The 21,650-nt window shown below is 38.1% G+C and overlaps 1 protein-coding gene across 1 annotated transcript in view; it reads left to right on the top strand.

The window, feature by feature from the left end:
• MBNL3 (muscleblind like splicing regulator 3) overlaps nt 1–20,572 on the top strand; it is a 63,964-nt gene extending 43,392 nt beyond the window's left edge. The window contains exons 3-8 of the mRNA XM_052662834.1: nt 10,465–10,659; nt 11,928–12,164; nt 15,327–15,489; nt 16,943–16,978; nt 19,525–19,619; nt 20,516–20,572. Of these exons, the coding sequence (XP_052518794.1) occupies nt 10,465–10,659; nt 11,928–12,164; nt 15,327–15,489; nt 16,943–16,978; nt 19,525–19,619; nt 20,516–20,572 (783 nt within the window). The remainder of the gene's footprint in view (nt 1–10,464; nt 10,660–11,927; nt 12,165–15,326; nt 15,490–16,942; nt 16,979–19,524; nt 19,620–20,515) is intronic.
• Nucleotides 20,573–21,650: the final 1,078 nt, after the last annotated feature.

Below are 21,650 nucleotides of genomic sequence, written 5' to 3'. Positions count from 1 at the left end.
AACTAAATATTATTTGAAACCCTCCTTCACCTAGTCTCCTCTCTTCAGCCATTCTGTGAATATCACATTAGCAATTCACTTGTCCCCTGGAACCACACTTTTTGTAATAAGTTGTATATTTCAGTCTATATTATCACTAAACCATTTTTTTTGGAAACTCTTCATTGGATACCTTTTGATACTGATGACTTAGCCACTCCAGTTAAAAACTGCATGCATACATATGTGTGGGTGTGGGTATATGCATGTATATGTGTACAATACCCCGTGGTTCTCATACTGTTTATGTACCATTTCACATCTGTATCAAAAGACAGTTTGGGAGTGGTCTTCTGCTTAAAGTTTTCCCCACCAGGGAGCAAAACAGATGGAATTCTCTGCCACTGATGGAATTCTCTACCACTGCTTTTGATCCCTGAGTGTTTGTTTTGTTTTTTATTTTGATTTTTCTAACTGGTAAACCTAAAAGTAATCAGTGGTTTAGGAATCCATTTTGACTCAATTCACTAAATATTTCTTGAGTGTCTACTCATGCCAGGCATTTAAAAGAGTAAGAAACAGATAAAAAGGTAAATTAGAAATAGTCTCTATCCCCTAGGAATATATGATCTAGCAATAGTAAGATGATGGATTAATTTTTTTGTGATCCCCTTAGTTTCTGACTTCTGCCTGATCCTTTGTATTATTATAGCTTTGAGCTTTTTTTTTTTCCTCTGTAGAGTGATTTTTTTATATGAGCCAGGAAAGGTTTTGTTTAATTTTGTGTTGTTTTGGTGGTAGTGGTGCTCTGTTAAACCGCTGATAATTATAACCCCTTGCATCCATTTATCATGGATTTGCATTGAGATATCTCTAGTCTCCAGGCTTTCTGTGGCCTTTTTGCTTTTCTCAGCTCTTGGTATTTTCCCCTCCCCCCAAACCCTTTTTCTCATGTCTGTTGTTAAAATTAAGTAGTCATTGATTTTTAAAATACTTTTTCTTTCCTACTGCTATACTGAAGTTAATTGAATTGCTAATGTTATTATACAGTGATTTAGCAACAAATAATTTTTAGGGCAGTTCTTGTTCATGTCTCAGTAACAAAGTTAAAATCCACCCTCCCCGCCCCCCAACTAAGAAAAAAGTCATTTACCCTTTTACCAGACCCTTTGCTAGGAATCACCTGCTATTATGCTGCTGGTTATAATTCGTGGCCTGCTCTACAGCTTCTTACCACTTATAGGGAGATCCAAACCATAACTTGTTCCCTCTTGTTTGCTCGACTTTACACCTATTATACCCACAATAATCTATCAATCCTTCACCTACCTTCCTCCCTTCAATGCTTCCCCTTATTTGGAGACCTCCATGATTAATAAGGTCAGAAAAGCCAGGTTTAGCTGAGGATAACTATTCACTTTTGATTCTTGAATGTATTTTTCTTCACTCTCTTTTGAGCCACAGTGGCTTATTTATTAACAAGTATGATTAGTACATAAACACCACTATCAGCTTGCATCTGTTTATAAAGTTCACTCTCAATTACTGAGGGAGCAATCAACTAGTCTGGAGATTATGTGGGCCTCCGTTAGTGTCCCCATAACACCAGTCAAAGAGTGTGGAGATGACCAAGGAAAAACTAAAACAAAATGAGTCAGTTGTGCTCCTTGTGAACATCTAGTAAAGTCTGATGAAAATGAAAATGATACATTTCATTGTGCTTTGGGATCCAAGGATAGAAATCTGCACAGTGATGGTGAAAGGGGCTGCTTTTTATACTCTATAAATGCTTGTAAATGAGTGATAAGATATTATGAGTGCTAAAAGTTAAGAGTGCTATATTTCTGGCATGAAAATCAAGTCAACAAATTGTTACCAAATGTTTACCATCCTATAAAAGAAAATGTTTAGTTGTCCACCTTTAGACAGGAGCTTAGAGGGAAGGCCTCAATTATGATGTTCACTTCAGGCCAGGATTAGCCTAAGTGAGTTAAGTATCTTGGATTTATCCAACAATAATTGTGACTGACACTGGATATTATTCAAGTTACTATAAAGAGATCTAGGCTGTTATTAGGTTTTATTTCTTTATACTACCTTGAGGAATAACTCATTTTAAGTAATAAATCAATGTTCCTAAGATGTCTGTGTAAACTAGAGATATTTATTTGAGGCATCGGTTTTCACTGAATTGTATTATTATTCAAAGGTGCTTCAGAATCCTTTAGGATCAAAATGCGGTGGCTCCTAAAATTTTTCCTTTACAGGATTCCATCTATCTCCCCATTCTTAGTCATCAAGTAGTTATTATTCTATAAATAAATAGTTAAGAATGTGAATTTTAGTAACTATGTAAAAAAACATTTTAGTGAACACTTTATTTTTTTTTTTCAACCGAGCAATGTTTTATTTTGGTGGAGTTTCTTTGTTCTCTCTCTTTTTTTTAATATAAATTTATTTATTTTAATTGGAGGTTAATTAGTTTACAATATTGTATTGGTTTTGCCATACATCAACATGAATCCACCAGTATTTGTTTCTAAAGTCTAACTTCTTCAATTTGTGTAATCTTGCTACAAGTATGAAATTCACATCCATAGATTTTTATATAATTAGCACTTTACTTCAGAAATTGAGTGCTTTATATTTTTGAATCCTGTAGAATGAGGGTGAGCAAAATTTTCTCTAAATGACTAACAGATAGGTCAGCCTTTGTGGGACAAGAGACAAGATTTGAGGATATTACATAGGTTTTTCTGTAACGAGAAAAAACAGATATCCATGCTTTTCGTTATGTCGGTCTACGAGTGAGCAGAGTGGAATTTATTTATGGAAACTGAGACGTGAATTGCATATAGTTTTCATGTGTTATGAGATATTACAATATAGAAAATAACAAATGCTGGAGAGGATGTGGGACAAGAGAACCCTCCTGTACTGTTGGTGGGGTTGTAAATCGGTGCAGCCACTATGGAGAATGGTATGGAGGTGCCTCAGAAATCTAAAAAATAGAGAGTTGCCATATGATCTATCACAGGCTTCCCAGGTGGGTCAGATGGTAAAGAATCTGCCTGCCAGTGCAGGAGATGCGGGTTCAAACCTTGGGTCTGGAAGATCTCCTGGAGCAGGAATGGCAACCCACTCCAGTGTTCTTGCCTGGGAAATCCCATGCCCACAGGAACCTGGCAGACTACAGTCCATGGGGTCAAAAAAGATTTGGACATGACTTAGTGACTAAGCAACAACAATAGCATAGATCTATCAATACCATCCCTAAGCATAGATCCAGATAAAACTCCGAAAAGATACATGCAGCCCTATGTTCATATCAGTGCTATTTTATAATACCCCATATATAGATATAAGCTAATTTTATATATATATATATTAGAATATATATATATAATGTAATATCAGCCATAAAAAGGAATGAACTTTTCAATGCCATTTACAGCAAATAGATGGACCGAAAGATTATCATACTAAGTAAAGGAAGTCAGAAAGAGAAAGACAAATACCATCTGATATCATTTATATGTGGAATGTAAAATGTGACGCAAATGAACTTATCTGTGAAACAGAGACAGACTCACAGACACAGAGAACAGACTGGTGGTTGCCAGGAGGATGCGTGAGGGGGTTGCATTGAAAGTTTGGGACTAGCATATGCAAGCTATTATTATTATAACTAGAGTAGATAAACAATAAGGTCCTGCTGTATAGCACAGGGTACTATAGTCAATATCCTGTGATAAACCAAAATGGGAAATAATATTTAAAAGTATTTGCATATAATATATAAAACTGAACCACTTTGCTGTACACCAGAAACTAATGCAATATTGTATATCAACTACAAATAAAAACAGAAACCACTTGTACCATTCTGGCCATACAAAAACAGGGCAGGCTGGATTTGGTTCAGGGGCTATGGTTGCCAACTATTACCCTGGAACACAAGCTCTTGAACAGTAAGTGCTCCGTAACCCAGGGGTGAGTTTCATGAGGTCCTTGAACTTCTTGAGATCACAATTTGTACCTATATGAATTTTTCCATGGGCAGGGTCCACAGCTCTCATCAGACTCTCAGAGAAGTTCGGGACTTGAAAAAGATTAGATGCCACTGTTCTAGAGACAGTTCGCTAAATTTCAAAATGCATTTCCTAAGGCCCTGATAGTTCCTAGGTACTTGGGGCTTCGCAGGTGGCGCTAGTGGTAAAGAACCCGCCTGTCAATGCAGGAGACATAAGAGACACCGGTTTGATCCTTGGGTCGGGAAGATCCCCTAGAGGAGGGCGTGGCAACCCACTCCAGTATTCTTGCCTGGAGAATCCCATGGACAGAGGAGCCTGGCAGGCTAAGTCCGTAGGGTCACAAAGAGTCAGACATGATTAAAGCGACTAGCAAACACACATGCAAGTAACCAGTACCTTGTGAGAATTCCTAACCTAGCAGCTAATACTTCAAGACACATTGAGGATAAATAATTTTCTAGGTGATCTTTTTATTCATTCTTGTTGGTTTTATAAGATTCAAGAAAGATGAAAATCCATACCCTTTGTTCTAAGAGAAAAGCTTTCTCATATTTTCAAAGATTTAGTAAATGATTTGTAGGCTTGAGTGAATATCTGAAACATATTTAAGTGCCTGGTCAATTTGGGCTGTATATAGAAATCAGATTCAACCTGTTAGGTACCTTTTTCTTTAAAATTAAGACTACCCCACAGATTGGTTCATGTTTAGCTCAACTTACATCAAGGGCTGCAAGACAGGTACAGGAAGGATTAAATTTGCTTATTAAAATTGAATGTGTGAACTTGCAGCTGCCTGATAACAGGTGGCTGTTAAATAAAGCTAAGCCCTTGAATGTTCAAATTCATGAAAATGGAATACTTACCCTGGGGCAGAGGTGGTGGTGAAAAACAGAAATGTCCATTTGAAAATAAATAAGAAACTCAGGAGTTCCAGCTGTGCCCAAGGGTTGAGAATTTAAAAAAAAAAAAAAAAAAGACCTACTTCTTCTCAATAAACAGCATTATAGAATCAAGTTTATACCAAAGAGGAAATGATTGTAAAATCTACAACGCTAACTTTAAAATGTAAATATGATACAGTATAAACTTACAAACCCTAAACTTTTTCAACAGCCCCTTGCACTATTTATATATACTGTCAATTAATTTACAGCTTGTTTTCATGAGTTGGAACATATAACAAACCTAAGAAGGTTAAAATATATTCCAGGTTAACCAGTAAATTTTCCCCAAAAAAGCAAGGAAAAAAATACAGAAGTTCAGAGCTATTATAATAGGAAGCATTGCTACATGTTCACTATTACTAAATATTATTAATTGATCAGTATTTATTAGTGACTAATAATTCTGTAATCTAGAAAATTCACTCATCTGCCAGTTTTCCTTTTTTTTTTTTCCCCAGTTTTCCCTTTAATTAATAGCTTTACAAAATATAATAATGGCTCTTCTTGGTTCTGTGATTTTACCATTTGAGATTTTTGCTAATTTTGAGACACCCTGAATCATCAAATTGATAAAGTCTGTCTTCAGTTCAGTCACTCAGTCAAGTCCTACTCTTTGTGACCCCATGAATCACAGCACGCCGGGCCTCCTTGTCCATCACCAACTCCTGGAGTCCACCCAAACCCATGTGCATCGAGTCGGTGATGCCATCCAGCCATCTCATCCTCTGTCGTCCCCTTCTCCTCCTGCCCCCAATCCCTCCCACCATCAGAGTCTTTTCCAATGAGTCAACTCCTCGCATGAGGTGGCCAAAGTACTAGAGTTTCAGCTTCAGCATCATTCCCTCCAATGAAATCCCAGGGCTGATCTCCTTCAGAATGGACTGGTTGGATCTCCTTTCAGTCCAAGGGACTCTCAAGAGTCTTCTCCAACACCACAGTTCAAAAGCATCAGTGCTTCGGCACTCAGCCTTCTTCACAGTCCAACTCTCACATCCATACATGACCACTGTAAAAACCATAGCCTTGACTAAACGGACCTTTGTTGGCAAAGTAATGTCTCTGCTTTTGAATGTGCTATCTAGGTTGGTCATAACTTTCCTTCCAAGGAGTAAGCGTCTTTTAATTTCATGGCTGCAGTCACCATCTGCAGTGATTTTGGAGCCCCCCAAAATAAAGTCTGACACTGTTTCCACTGTTTCTCCATCTATTTCCCATGAAGTGATGGGACCAGATGCCATGGTCTTAGTTTTCTGAATGTTGAGCTTTAAGCCAACTTTTTCACTCTCTTCTTTCACTTTCATCAAGAGGCTTTTTAGCTCCTCTTCACTTTCTGCCATAAGGGTGGTATCATCTGCATATCTGAGGTTATTGATATTTCTCCCAGCAATCTTGATTCCAACTTGTGCTTCTTCTTCTTCAGAGTTTCTCATGATGTACTGTGTATATAAGTTAAATAAGCAGGGTGACAATATACAGCCTTGATGTACTCCTTTTCCTATTTGGAACCAGTCTGTTGTTCCATGTCCAGTTCTAACTGTTGCTTCCTGACCTGCATACAGATTTCTCAAGAGGCAGGTTAGGTGGTCTGATATTCCCATCTCTTTCAGAATTTTCCACAGTTTCTTGTGATCCACACAGTCAAAGGCTTTGGCATAGTCAATAAAGCAGAAATAGATGTTTTTCTGGAACTCTCTTGCTTTTTCCATGATCCAGCAGATGTTGGCAATTTGATCTCTGGTTCCTCTGCCTTTTCGAAACCCAGCTTGAACATCAGGGAGTTCACGGTTCACGTATTGCTGAAGCCTGGCTTGGAGAATTTTGAGCATTACTTTACTAGCGTGTCAGATGAGTGCAATTGTGTGGTAGTCTGAGCATTCTTTGGCATTGCCTTTCTTTGGGATTGGAATGAAAACTGACCTTTTCCAGTCCTGTGGCCCCTGCTGTGTTTTCCAAATTTGCTGGCATATTGAGTGCAGCACTTTCACAGAGTCATGTTTCAGGATTTGAAATAGCTCAACTGGAATTCCATCACCTCCACTAGCTTTGTTTGTAGTGATGCTTTCTAAGGCCCACTTGACTTCACATTCCAGGATGTCTGGCTCTAGGTGAGTGATCACACCTTCGTGATTATCTGAGTCATGAAGATCTTTTTTGTATAGTTCTTCTGTGTATTCTTGCCACCTCTTCTTAATATCTTCTGCTTCTGTTAGGTCCATATGATTTCTGTCCTTTATCGAGCCCATCTTTGTGTGAAATGTTCCCTTGGTATCTCTAATTTTCTTGAAGAGATCTCTAGTCTTTCCCATTTCTGTTCTTTTCCTCCATTTCTTTGCCTTGATCGCTGAAGAAGGCTTTCTTATCTCTCCTTGCTATTCTTTGGAACTCTGCATTCAAATGGGAATATCTTTCCTTTTCTCCTTTGCTTTTCACTTTCTCTTCTTTTCACAGCTATTTGTAAGGCCTCCCCAGACAGCCATTTTGCTTTTTTGCATTTCTTTTCCATGGGGATGGTCTTGATACCTGTCTCCTGTACAGTGTTACAAACCTCCGTCCATAGTTCATCAGGCACTCTGTCTATCAGATCTAGTCCCTTAAATCTATTTCTCACTTCCACTGTATAATCATAAGGGATTTCATTTAGGTCATACCTGAATGGTCTAGGGGTTTTCCCTACTTTCTTCATTTTAAGTCTGAATTTGACAATAAGGAGCTCATGATCTGAGCCACAGTCAGCTCCCGGTCTTGTTTTTGCTGACTGTATAGAGTTTCTCCATCTTTGGCTGCAAAGAATATAATCAATCTGATTTCGGTGTTGACCATCTGGTGATGTCCATGTGTAGCGTCTTCTCCTGTGTTGCTATGACCAGTGCATTTTCTTGGCAAAACTCTATTAGCCTTTGCCCTGCTTCATTCCGTACTTCAAGGCCAAATTTGCCTGTTACTCCAGATGTTTCTTGACTTCCTACCTTTGCATTCCAGTCCCCTATAATGAAAAGGACATCTTTTTTGGATGTTAGTTCTAAAAGGTCTTGTAGGTCTTCATAGAACTGTTCAACCTCAGCTTCTTCAGTGTTACTGGTTGGGGTATAGACTTGGATTACTGTGATATTGAATGGTTTGCCTTGGAAACAGACAGATTATTCTGTCGTTTTTGAGATTGCATCCAAGTACTGCATTTTCAACTCTTTTGTTGACTATGACAGCCGCCATTTCTTCTAAGGGATTCCTGCCCACAGTAGTAGATATAATAGTCATCTGAGTTAAATTCACCCATTCCAGTCCATTTTAGTTCGCTGATTCCTAGAATGTCGACATTCACTCTTGCCATCTCCTGTTTGACCACTTCCAATTTGCCTTGATTCATGGACCTAACATTACAGGTTCCTATGTAATATTGCTCTTTACAGCATCGGACCTTGCTTCTATCGCCAATCACATCCACAACTGGGTATTGTTTTTGCTTTGGCTTCATCCCTTCATTCTTTCTGGAGTTATTTCTCCACTGATTTCCAGTAGCATATTGGGCACCTACCAACCTGGGGAGTTCCTCTTTCAGTATCCTATCATTTGGTGTCACCCCTTTCCTCTTAAAACTCTTGGCCACCATGCCTTCTCTACTTACTGTGATGAGTCTTACCAGTTTGGAAGCAGGTGGGACATGCTCTTTCTGTTGTTCCTAATTTGCTAGTTAGCTAATGATAAGTTCACCTATGGAGAAGGATATAACAACCCACTCTAGTATTTTTGCCTGGAAAATCCCATGGACAGAGGAGCCTGGTGGACTACAGTCCATGCAGTCGCAAAGAGTTGGACACAGCTTAGCAACTAAACAAACAAAACTCATCAAAGTCTTCCCCAGTGGCCCAGTGGTAAAGAATCCGCCTGCAATGCAGGAGACACAGGAGCTGCAGCTTCAATCTCTGGGTGGGGAAGATCCCCTGGAGTAGGAAATGGCAACCCACTCCAGTATTCTTGCCTGGAAAAACTCCATAGACAAGAGGGGCCTGGCAGGGCTACAGTCCATGTGATTGCAAAAGAGTTGGACACAGCTTAGTGACTAAACAACAAGCTCATCTTCAGGTAGAGTGCTAATGGGGAAACCCTTCCTTCCAAGGTGAATGTGGTTTATTACACGGGTTTCATGGAGAAGGCTGTGCTGGTGAAAATTTCAACTCCAACTAGAGGGTGGCAGCATGAATATAGATTGTCCCTCACTTCATACTCTACAGAGTCCTACTCTACCTCCATTTAGAACTGTTCCTATTATTGTGATCTAGCACAAGATGTGGGCAGAGCTCGACAGTGCAACAGATTTTTTTTTTTAAGTGAAAGAAATTAAAAAGAAAGCAAGAATACATGGTATTAGTCATACATGAGACATCACCTGTTGTACCGCAGTGCACCTACCTTATAAAGTCACTATTAGAAATATACTACATTTAACCAGGATTTTGTTATTCATTATTAAAATGTTTACATATATTTTTAAATTATGTCATTGATTTTATCAGTCATTCACTATATATATTGGGTGCTGTAGGGGAGGCAAGAGAACTATCAAAGAAATTCTGACCATATTGAGAAGAAAAGATGCTCCCATGTGGAACAAACTGGAAAACAGCACAGTAAAGTGATAAATTTATATTTCATAACAGATAATAAAGACAATATATATATCACACTCTTTGAGATCAGGACTGTTAAAAAATTAAAAAACCCAGTAATATCCTTTTGCATTTCCAAGACTTTTACCAGTTATACTCTAGTGTATGTACCTTATAATCCTATTATCTCTCCCTGCCTAATAGGAATGCTATTTAGGATATTTAGTACCCTCTTTTAAACTGTGCTTATCAACTGGTCCCTTAGATAAAGACAAGGCTAGTCAAGTCAGATTCGTTTGTAAAATAAGGCCTCTTGAGAAAAAATGACCATACCCATCTCCTTTTAGGTAGACAGCAAGAAGTTGTTAAAGCTCTCACCTTTTAAAATTTATTCCTTTCTTCCTCCCTCTTTGCCTGTCTGCATAATTGATAGTGGGCCAGGCAGAAAAGCAAGTGTTCGGTAGGGCAGGTAGGAACCACGGTAGGACCAGAAGCTTTGGAGCGAAGCAGTACTGCCAGGAAGAGAAAGGAGGATAGTGAAATGAATGGGGCCTTCAGATTGCCCACATATATGATATCGATGGTGACAAGGTTTTTAGGTCAAAGTGGAAGTGCTAGGGAAAACATGTTTGGAACAGACTCCATCAGTGCGATTTGATTTACCTAACTCTTAACTGTTAAAATTACGTGGCTTGGTTTATCAGCTTACCAGTAAGTTTGTTACTCAAAGAGATTTGTGGGTTTAAAAGGAACTCTTGTATGGGAATTAATATGAGACTAAAATCAGAAGATACAGTGGTAAATTTTGATATGGCTTACGCTTTTTGAAAGACTGCTTCTTAGTGTAATAATAGGAATAATCTATTGACCTCTAACACCTTTTTTCCTCTTTTAAACATACAGAATTCTTTTCCTGTGAATCCTGCAATTGCAGCTAATCCTGCCATGGCTTACAATCCTTACTTACCTCATCATCCTGGGATGGGCCTGGTCCCCGCCGAACTGGTACAAAACGCACCTGTTCTGCTTTCTGGAAACCCACCTCTTCCACTGCCGGGGGCTGTTGGTCCAAAACCGATACGTTCCGATAAACTGGAGGTATTTGTGTAGAAATCTATGAATACTCATAAGGGTAGATATTAACCTTATGCATAAACATTTCCAGAACCTGATGTCTTGAATGCTTTAAATAAGTATATCTGGGTTTTAAGCTTCTGGAATATAACCTCAAAGAAGTATTAGACATTTTACTGCTGTAACTTTACCCTGTTACGAAGTGCATGGTTGTACAGTAGGTCAAACGAAGTCTTAGTTTGCCCGGCTGCTGACTGTGTGTCTCCTCTGCTATGGCACAGAAAGTCTGGTGGGCATGCTCCAGCTTTACAGTCTGGAATTACAGTCTGTATTCACTGGTGGATCTCTACTTGCTAGGATAATCAAACTGAAAATAAAAGACCCATTAACTATCTATGAATGCAGAATGTAAATGAGTCTCATAGAGTCTAAACCTGTTTCTCCATATTAAGAATGATGTACTAGATCAGAAATATCCTTATACCTAAGAAAAGGGAACTAAAAGAAAATTGTAAACAGCTTTTTGATTTATGGAAATCCTTCAAACTATGTCCTTTTTCATAAGGTGAAATAAATAACTGGTCAGTTTCTTAAAAAGTCAGCTCCATTGGCAACTCCTCAAATGCTTGGCCATGTATCGGACTGGAATCTGTGCATGTCCTTTAGTCATGGTTCACAAGTCTGCTTGTAAAAAGCACATTGTTGTGTGATAAAGACATATCTTGGCCCTTAACAAAATCCCCTCCTGCAAATATAGCTAATTACACTTTAGGCTGTGTATCAAGTGGAGGATTAAAAACTGGTTTTCAATAATTGGTTGTTGTTGGTTAGTTGCTAAGTCATATCCAACTCTTTTGCGACCCCGTACACTGTAGCCCACCAGGCTCCTCTGTCCATGGGATTTTCCAGGCAAGAATACTAGAGTGGGCTGCCCTTTCCTACTCCAGGGGATCTTTCCAACCCAGGGATCAAGCCTGCGTCTCCTGTATTGGCAGGTGATTCTTTATTGCTGAGCCACCAGGGAAGCCTAGTTTTCAAGAATACTTTCATTTCAATGTAAGGAAAGCTGACAAACTTCCTTTGGGGACAATGGATTGTTATCTTTCTTGGAAGAGAAATTTTGTTTATGTTTATGTCTCATAGTGACTATGGCTTGACGTTATCCTTCAACTTTTGAAATTTTTCCTAAATAGATGACAAAAGAATGTGTACTGTTGCTCTTATATTCACTGGCAAAATAAATAAAAACTAATAACCTTCCAAGTGTCAATGTGATTTTTTTTTTCTTTGAGGTTTGCCGTGAATTTCAGCGAGGTAATTGTACCCGTGGTGAGAATGATTGCCGCTATGCTCACCCTACTGATGTGTCCATGATTGAGGCAAGTGATAATACTGTGACCATCTGCATGGATTACATCAAAGGTCGATGCTCCCGGGAGAAATGCAAGTATTTTCATCCTCCTGCGCACTTGCAAGCCAAACTCAAAGCAGCTCATTACCAGATGAACCATTCAGCTGCCACTGCAATGGTAAGAACAGGCCAGGACTTGTCAACTCTCTGTTGGGGGATAAATGATTCATATATGCCTCAATTGGTCTAATACCCTGGAATCACAATCTTGGATAACCATGAGTAGACCTTAAAATGAATCTCCCAGGATATAAACTGGAAAGGAGAGAACCTATTTATTCTAATTCACTAAAAGTTTCTAATGGTAATTATTTAAAAGCTTTCCTAATGATTCTTACTGTGCTTTTTCTCCCATTTTTTAAGAAAGAGTAAATTATACAACTTAAACAGTAAATTATTTTTGAGTGATTTTTACAGCCTAACTAACCTTAATATCCTGTGAGCCACCTAGATGGGCACTTGGCTGGTACTATCCTTAGTAACTTTCAAAAACAGAGGACTTGGAGGATGAGTTGGTAATTAAGTTCTAATTTCCCACAGGTTGATGATTTCAAGGCAGCAGCTAGGCAAGGCTTGGGGGTGGGGGGCAGATTTCTATATGGTTGGGAGAAGAGGCCTGACAGTTGAGTTGCCATAGTAAGTAAATTTTGGAGAAAAGTTAGTTCTACTTAACTATGTAAGATAGGAGGTAGAAAAAATACTTGCATAACACTATGGTGTGATAGGCTGAAAAATAGGAATTATGATTGCTTAGGTTTGTCGTAGTTGTCAATTATTTTGATAGGCTGTAAGCTAGCCATTTCTTTTACATCCTGAGCCTTTCCTCCTATAATAGGGTATAACCCAAATAAGGGACAACATTCTGAGGAAACCTCATTTTTCCTAGCTGTGGAAAAAAAATCCCCTCTATGACCCTGAAGCCCATGACAGAGATCTTTCCTTTTCATAAGAGAGATACATTTATTTTCAGGCATCCCTATTTATTGAGGTTTTCCTCATACTAAGTTAAAATTTATCTCATGTTAACTGGAACATACACTTATTTTATTACCAAAAAATGTCTATCCCTATTTCATAGGAACCTGATTCTCATGTCTTTTCTCTAAGCCAAATACCCAAATTTCTCCAAACTTTTCTCACAGATGACAGCTTTGAGGCCACAGCACCAATGTTGGACTTGTTCCTCTTTCTCAGTAACCCTGCTCTCTCAGAACTAAACCAACTACTTTGTGAAAGAGCTGAGGACCAACATAGAACACTATTTTCTCCCTTGATCTGGACAGCAGAATCTGTGAATGAATGTTAAAAAAAAAAAAAAAAAAGACTTCATCACGTTTTTTGGCTTAAATTCTTTTGAATGCGGGAATTTTTAGCTATGAAAATAGGAAGGTATCCAGAATATCAATGCAGAATTTAAGCCTCCAATTGTTAGTTATTTCTGTTGGTGGCATAAAGAGGAAATACAGTTTGCCCCCTAAAAATAAAGGTTCTCTCATATGCATGGGATGTGCGAGAAATGGCTGTGCTTTGGTAAACCTGTCCCATGCTCAGTCATGGGGCTTTCATATGTATGTGCCTATTTCTGATGATTTTGGTGTGTTTGGTAGATATATATGTCAGTCCGAAATTTCCATGTAGAGAGTTAAATATACTATATAATAGGCCTTCAACTGGTATTTTTGAACATCAATATAAAATGCCTTTCTGAGTCATCAGAGCAGAGTCTTAAAGGTTAAAGTTGCATTTACCCATAGGAATTTGTGTGAGATAAGATTAAACAAAGGAGGCTGCATGAAGAAGTTTAAACTTTCTGTATTGTAAGGATTCACAGTTGAAATGCTTTTTGAAAGGGAGATTTTTTTTTTTAGCCTGTTCTTGTTCATGGTCAGGTTGAAATCACTAAAAGCAACTTGTATGCATATAAAAGACTTGAAGAGGCGCTATAAACTTCCCAAATAAAATTAGAGATACTGTTAGGCCTTCTTTATCCACAGGAATAAGGAGGTCATGGCATGCCCTCTTTGGCATATGGAAGGCTAGGTACTCAGCATAAATGTGCCCATCTCCTTAAGAATTTGGAGCATGCCCAGTTGTCGCCAGGACATGTTTTTAAGGTACTCTGCAGTTAGTAGAGGGGAAAATGTCAGGTCCAATTTCTCCAGTGAATCTGATCCAGGGACAAGTTTGACTGAATATTATAAGCACAGTAGGATTTTAAAGAATTGTAGACATGAAAGGAAGATTTTAACACAGTAAGAGTAAAACTACTCTTACCTTAAATTCAGCCTTACAAGATCTTAACAAAGCAAACGGTACATACCAAAATGCACAATGGGTCTCTATAAATAAATGAGAATTGCATACATTTTGCTAACTATGGTTTCTAGGTGAGGTGGATGGTGCAGGCGATTCATTCATTTGCTTTTTCCTTACACATTAGTTGGGAAATATACAGTTATAGGATTTGGACCCGAAATCCTGTGGGATTTTGGAGCTACAGAATCAGACTCAGATCTACTGACATCTGTTTTTTTTCACCTATATGCCATTTATCTCCTTGATTTAGATCAGAATTTTAACTGGCAAAAATCCCTTTCCTGTTAATAAATTGCTTCTGCTAATCTCATTTTAATAGGTGAATAGATGAGCATCCCTTAGATGTAATTTTATTTATTTTTAATTTTTATTTATTTTTGGTTGCACAGGGTCTTTGTTGCTGCATGCGGGCTTTCTCTAGTTGTGGTGCACAGACTTATTGTGGTGGCTTCTGTCATGGCGGAGCACAGGTTCTAGGGTGCCCAGGCTTCAGTAATTGCAGTTCCTGGGCTCTAAAGCACAGGCTTTGTAGTTGTGATGCTTGGGTTTGTTGCTCCACAGCATGTTGGATCAGGGATCAGAACTGTGTCTCTTGCATTGGCAGGCAGATTCTCCACCACTGAGCCACCTGAGAACCCTTCAGTGTTAATTTTAAATGATTATTTGCTGTCAACAGCATCCTGTCACATCTTGCCCACCTGATGAAGTCCTTTTCAACTTCACTCATTTGTTTAAATTAGTGAAGCTGAAAAACTTCTTTCCCCCCTGGTATGTTCATTTTCTATTTTGGGCTGAGTATGTACTCATATAGTGAACGACTTCATCTCTTTAGTTGGTTACCTTGCTCAATGGTGACCCTTGCAAAGGGTTCCCAGGCCAGACTTTATTTAACTGCTGCTTGCTTGGTCTGAGTACATATTTTACTTTCCTTGGTACTACTTATTAATCTATCCTTCCCTCACAGGGCCTACAGCCTGGTACACTTCAACTGATACCAAAGAGATCGGCACTTGAAAAGGTCAATTGTGCCCCCCCAGTCTTTAATCCCAATGTGTTCCACTGCCAACAGGCTCTGCCTAACATGCCGATGCCGCAGCCGCAGCCGCAGCCACAGTTTATTCCTACAGGTGAGAATGGGGCTGGGCCCTGTAAGTTGAGTGGTGTTGTGAAAGAATACAGTTTATACCAGCTTTCAAAGAACTTTTATGTGAGGATGGTCAATGGGTATTTTGATTAGAAATAAAACAATGCAGTTATGCTCAGTCTGTTTGTATACAGAGCAAACTGTTTTCCTGTGATTCCTGAAAATTAATGGTTTTGAAATCAAACTAGGAAACGCTGTCAGCATTTTTCTTTTGAGCATTTCTTAATTTTTGCTTTTCATGTTTGATTCACTTGTTTCAGTCTTAAACTAATTCTTCGACTCTTAGGTATCACTCTCAAAGGCAATGGTCTGCTCTCAAAAAAAGTTTCTGAGCTTCAGCGTTGCAAAAATAGGTAGTCTATATGGCTTTGATATGCCGAAGATAGTTATAAAAAAAACTACCTTTAAATTTAGATTACAGAATAATAGAGTATATATATATATATACACAATATATATATACAGTATAATACAGTGTGTATTTATATAATACAATATAAAACAGGGAGTTTTATCCTCTGCTGTTAAATCAGTTAATATAAAATATATGGAAGTTTATCACATTTTCCTAATACTTTGCAGTGTATTTTATTACCTCCTATATATTCAACTATATTTACTAGTATAGCAGTTTTGTACAGAATTGAAAAGAAAAATTTAAGCTATAGTCTTTTAAAATAAACATCATATAATAGTATTATATGCCTGAACTTAAAGAAACCCATTGATTCACTGATATATTAATCAGTTAATTAATTTTGAAAGAAGCCATAAAAATCTTAACTTCTGTCCAGTTACTAACCATAATAGTTCTTCATGATACCATTTAAAAACACAATTTTTAGACTTTTTTGAGCTGGATTTGGCTAATTTAAAAATCTAGATTTATAAGCAAAACTGTCAGAAGAATCCCTTTCCCCTTAATTTATGGCAAAATAAAACCTTGTCAGGTTGAGAGAGCCCCCCTTGATGAAAATCCTGTTTGCCATATGTTCACAGTAAAGTCCTTGATCACTAGGTGGGGAGGGCATGATAGTAGATTAGTGCCCTAAGTAGAACTTGCTGGCACCAGCTGCCAGATCTTTGTGCATATTTTGAAAATCATATATGTAATAAATTAAAACTCTCCCTTTCATAATAAAAATCACTTAGGATGTATTAGTCCAAAATAAATATATAACTAAGTTGAGCTAATGCCTTTAAAGAAAAAAATCAACATTCATTTTTATACCTAAGAATCCAAGAATTACTCTGATCACCTGGGTTTGGGGTCTTAAGCTGAAATTGTGAGCATGGGAGATTACTGGATATGCATGTGCTGGTTCATTAATATTGCTAGGAATATCATTCTAGTTAAAAATTATTTCTATCAATAAAGCTTTAATAATGAAATATCTCTTTTCTTTACTTTTCACGCTTTTCTGCATGGTGTCCAGGGCCAATACTGTGCATGGCACCCGCTTCAAGTGTTGGTAGGTTTTGTACAAAAATTCTCAACTTTTTCTAATCTGAAAAGAAAAGTGTTTTTTATTGTGACTCTGAAAGAAACAAGCAACTGGATGATATAGCTGAACATTTTCTGAGTATTTAGGTTTTAATATGGTGCTGTCTGTTACATGTTTTTGTGAAATCACAGCAGTCGTACACTCTCAAGTTCTAGTTCATTGCTGCTGTGGTTGAATACTGACCTTGCCATTTCTGTATTTTCACACTAAAAATTGTAGCTAAAATATCTTGAAACATTTCCTTATCTAGCCAGAATGGGCAGTTTTATTGTTAGGTTTACATCTGTTACTAAGAAATTGTAAAATATTTAAAATACTTCAAATGTATAATTTGTAAAGTACAACAAAACCATTCCTCCTAAAAAAAGTTACCCAAAAGATCAAAATCATTCAATATTTAGATGTTGCAAAAAAGCAAAACTAGAGCCTTCTGTAGTGTTTTGTAATGCTTTCTATAGTGTTCTAGGATGAAGTGCCATCTGCACAGAAACCAGGTACCACAGAATCATTTCAAAATGACTGTTTGGGGGTATGTGATTTTTAATAACCAGTAACACACAGAACCTTTAATTAGCCACCCATCCAATATGGTAGCCATCTCAAAACCATTCTGTGCGTGTATGTGTGCTAAGTCACTTCAGTCATGTCCAACTCTGTGGCCCCATAGACTGTAGCCCACCGGGCTCCTCTGTCTATGGGAATTCTCCAGGCAAAAATAGTGGAGTGGGTTCCTTTTATCCTTTTTGAGAATTTGCAATGGCTTGACCTCCATCTCCTTGGTCAGCCAAAGTTGATGCAGAGTCCAAAAGGGACTAAGGGGTTTATCAAGATAAAGCAAAAACCTCACAATGACAGCCACATAGTAGTAGCACTCACTGACAGGTGAGGCCACTGTTATTAGTGATGCCCTGTCAGAAGTAAAAACATCTCCACTGATAACTAACAGAAGCATTATATGCATATGATTAGGAGAACAGACTCTTGCAAGTTCATGAAATGTGTCTCCATCTACCCATTTTGTGGCTCTGCTCCCTTGTCCTTTCACCTGAGAGCTCTGTGTAGGAATGCAAACTGCACGCTCCGCTGGTACTGGCCCCTGTGCGGTTGCTGTGCTCCTAAAGGGGAAACAAGAGTGTTTTTAGAACTCACATGTGTTGCAATAAGGGATGGACTTCCCTGATGGCTCAGATGGTAAAGAATCTGCCTGCAATGCAGGAGACCCGGCTTCAGTCCCTGGGTTGGGAAGATCCCCTGGAGGAGGGTATGACTACCCACTCCAGTATTCTTGCCTAGAGAATTCCCATGGACAGAGGAGCCTGGCAGGCTACAGTCCATGGGATCACAAAGAGTCAGACGTAACTGAACGACTAACACTTTCACTTCACTTTTCTCAATAAGGGGTGTGGATAGGTAGTGGATAACTAAAGATAGATGGGCATGAGCAATTATTGCAGAGTTTCTGTTAATCACCACTTGGGGTGCATTTGTGGTTTCTATGACATTGCATATGTTGATTTTCCTCTCTCTAGGCCGTTCACTTTCTCTGTCAACTTTCAGAAAATCTGAATTCAGTCGATGTAGATGCAAAGTATTACATATGCCTGCTTGCCATTCACACATTAATTCCTTGGTTGGCTTTCCAAAATGAGTTAGAAAAGAGGAGAGCATCCAAGAAGCTTTGAAAATAACACAGAAACTAGAAAAGGCAAAGAGAAATCCGCCTGAAAAAAGTTGTTACTGCTGCTAGTCACTGTTGTTGTAGTATTTGCAGTGAAGGCAAGATTTCGTTGGATATTTACTATGAAGTTCCCCTTGGAAACTTTGGCTATTTGTGAAACAATAAATAAGCAGCCTGGGTAGTTTCATAAGTAGCCCAAGTTTCCAAGGGGTTTGCCACAGATGTGCTTAAAACCTGCACACATAGTCCACTGTATTCTTTTTATATGGTCTCTACCATATACCCACCAAACTAGAATCTTTTTGTATGCAGATCAGGTAAGTATGTGTATATATAAAACTGCCCCTCTGCACCTACAAATCTAGTGATAGCACTCATGTCTGTCATGAGTTAATGAACCCAAATATACCAATTTACAGTTCCATACGCCCATTGTGAATACACAACCAAGTTACTTTTCTGCTTGACTAGCTATTCAAGAGATAGCCTTGGTAAAAACAGATTTGTCCTAGGCACCCGTTGTAACCCCTTCTGAAAGTTTGGCCCTTGAAGTCAACTACAGTGTGATTCTGCTCAAAAACTAACTATTGGTAAATGTTGAGAATGATTCCATTTTCCTTAATGGTAACTATAATTGGCTTTCCCCTTTTCTCTTTTTTAATTTTCCCCCTTCCGTGCTGTGTTGCTTTGCACTGACTGTGATTGCATGTTGCACCCTGGTGTATCCATCATGATGATGTCACATGGCTTGGAATGCTGCCACGCCCCATTCCATCGTTTGTATCATCGTTGCTCCACCCTCTCGTGCGTTGCTTCCATGATTTCCTGCTGAAAGTGCCCATGATGCACAGTGCTGCACCTACCACTATGTCTGCAGCACCACCACCTGCTACCAGCATTCCCTTCGTTGCAACAGCTCCAGGCAATCAGGTTTGGCCATTTATTTCCCCTGTTTGGACCTAGCTAACTACAGTGTGTTGATAAGGCACAGTGTATGCTTTGGGGGTTGGTGAGAGAGATTAGTCTTTCTTAAGCCATTCTTAGACTTAGAATTTTTCTTCTGTATATTCTGGACAGATGTTCCTGCTTTGCTACTCATCCTGAGATGAATTAGCAGCATAGGCTCTTTTAATTGGTTACAGGTGTTACTCTTAATAGATTATATATACAGTTGTTGCTACTACACCAATCCTCAAATACTTATACTAATTTTTTTTTTAATGTTTCCTCATTGGTTGAGAACAGAATTTACTTTACTACCATTTCTAGTTATTGCATTTGAACTTTTGCTTAGTATTACCATCACCTTTGTCTTCACGTCTACTGGAAAGAAAGATAACACATTTCTTTCCAAGGCACAGATATGCTTATCATGACCCAGTGATTACATCAGAAATTCCTTCTTATACATTAGATGTGTTTGTGATGTTTTAATTTTCCTTTGCTTGAGGTTTTTACAAGCAGAGTCACAATGCAAATTATGAATTTGGGGGAAGTCTTGAAATTGAAAGGAGATACTTAAAATAATTATTGTGTAATATGATGGGCATTTCACCTTATTAAAATGGTAACCACGCTTTAAGTCCACTGCTGTTTTAAGTACAAATTTGATAACCCTAAGGACACAGAGCATTAATTCATTGGGGAAACAAACCACATTCTAACCTTTGGTTTGCAACATTAACTATTACTGGATATGGTTAATATGTCTAAATTTTTCTATGAAATTGATTATGGTTTTTGATTACCATGTCCAAGCAGTGAACAAAATAAATGGAATTCTCTCAAGAAACTGTTTTAATCTAAAATCTTTTTTACTACTATAGATACCCCCATTATCAATAGATGAACTGAATAACAGCATGTTTGTTACACAGATGTAGAAGTTCCCAGTAGAACAGTAAGTTTCTTTAAGTATTAATGTAATATTTGTAGGTTATATCTTTTATCTACACAGTTGCATTTGCTAAAGAGTTTGGTAAATATTTTCATTAATAGACATTGCTTATAATTTTAGAGCTCAATTTAAGCATTCTAAATTTTCCACCTCGAATTGTGGAGAGCAAATATGCGATTTTTTAATATGAAAATGACAGCTGGTATTGTATTTTCCCAATGAGCTTATAAATTCCCAAATGTTTTCCCATTATTAAAGGGGTATGATTGGTTAGCCAAAGACACAGATTGCTTCTGAATTTTAATCTTTTAACATTTTTCTAGCTTTGTTTTTTTTTAATTGAAATAAAGCTAGGTAATTTTGTCACAATTTGATTAAAAATGATTATCTTAAAGGTAGTAAGCAATATGCTTCTCCTAAAACATTAAAGAGTGCTTTCACATTCTGCCACTTTGTGTTGCTTCCCATGTAAGTCTAGCAGATTTGCTCCAGCTTTTTCAGTTTTCAGTGACTTAATTTAATAATTTAATCATTATTTTCATTCAAAGCATGACACCTTTTTTTGTGATTTTTGTTGCTGTTTTCAGAGTTTCCCCCCTTCACCTTTGATTTCCTATGCCTGGTCCAGAGCCTGTAATAGCAACACACTTAAACTGAGCAGTCCTTCACTTGGAACATGTGACTTTGGAAGTCACTTAAGACTCTGAGGCATCTTAATTGATTATAGGGAGTTACTAAAAAAAAATACACTGGTTCTGAATTGCATCCATTAGTCAGTGAAAGCTTGAAGTTTTCAACATGGGAGTGTCTGACTTGGTTGAAGGAGGCAACAGTGTCATTCTCTTGATGGACTCGTTCCCCAGACGCTAACTAGCATTTGTTTCTTGCTGAGGACATGCAGGCCCAGAACACTAATGGTTCTGGACAGAGCATATAGACAACTAACTGTACATTAGACAAACAGGTCCCCTTAATCATAAAGAATGTTCTAAAAAGACATCTTTGCATATACAGAATAACTGAAGTAGCTGTATATTGTAGTCATTTTCAGAGGTATCGTTTGT

The sequence above is a fragment of the Budorcas taxicolor genome, chromosome X (genome assembly GCF_023091745.1).
Source record: "Budorcas taxicolor isolate Tak-1 chromosome X, Takin1.1, whole genome shotgun sequence".
Classification (NCBI taxonomy): Eukaryota; Metazoa; Chordata; class Mammalia; order Artiodactyla; family Bovidae; genus Budorcas; species Budorcas taxicolor.
The sequence above is the reverse complement of the archived record's forward strand: the minus strand, read 5'-3'. Positions and strand labels throughout refer to the sequence as shown.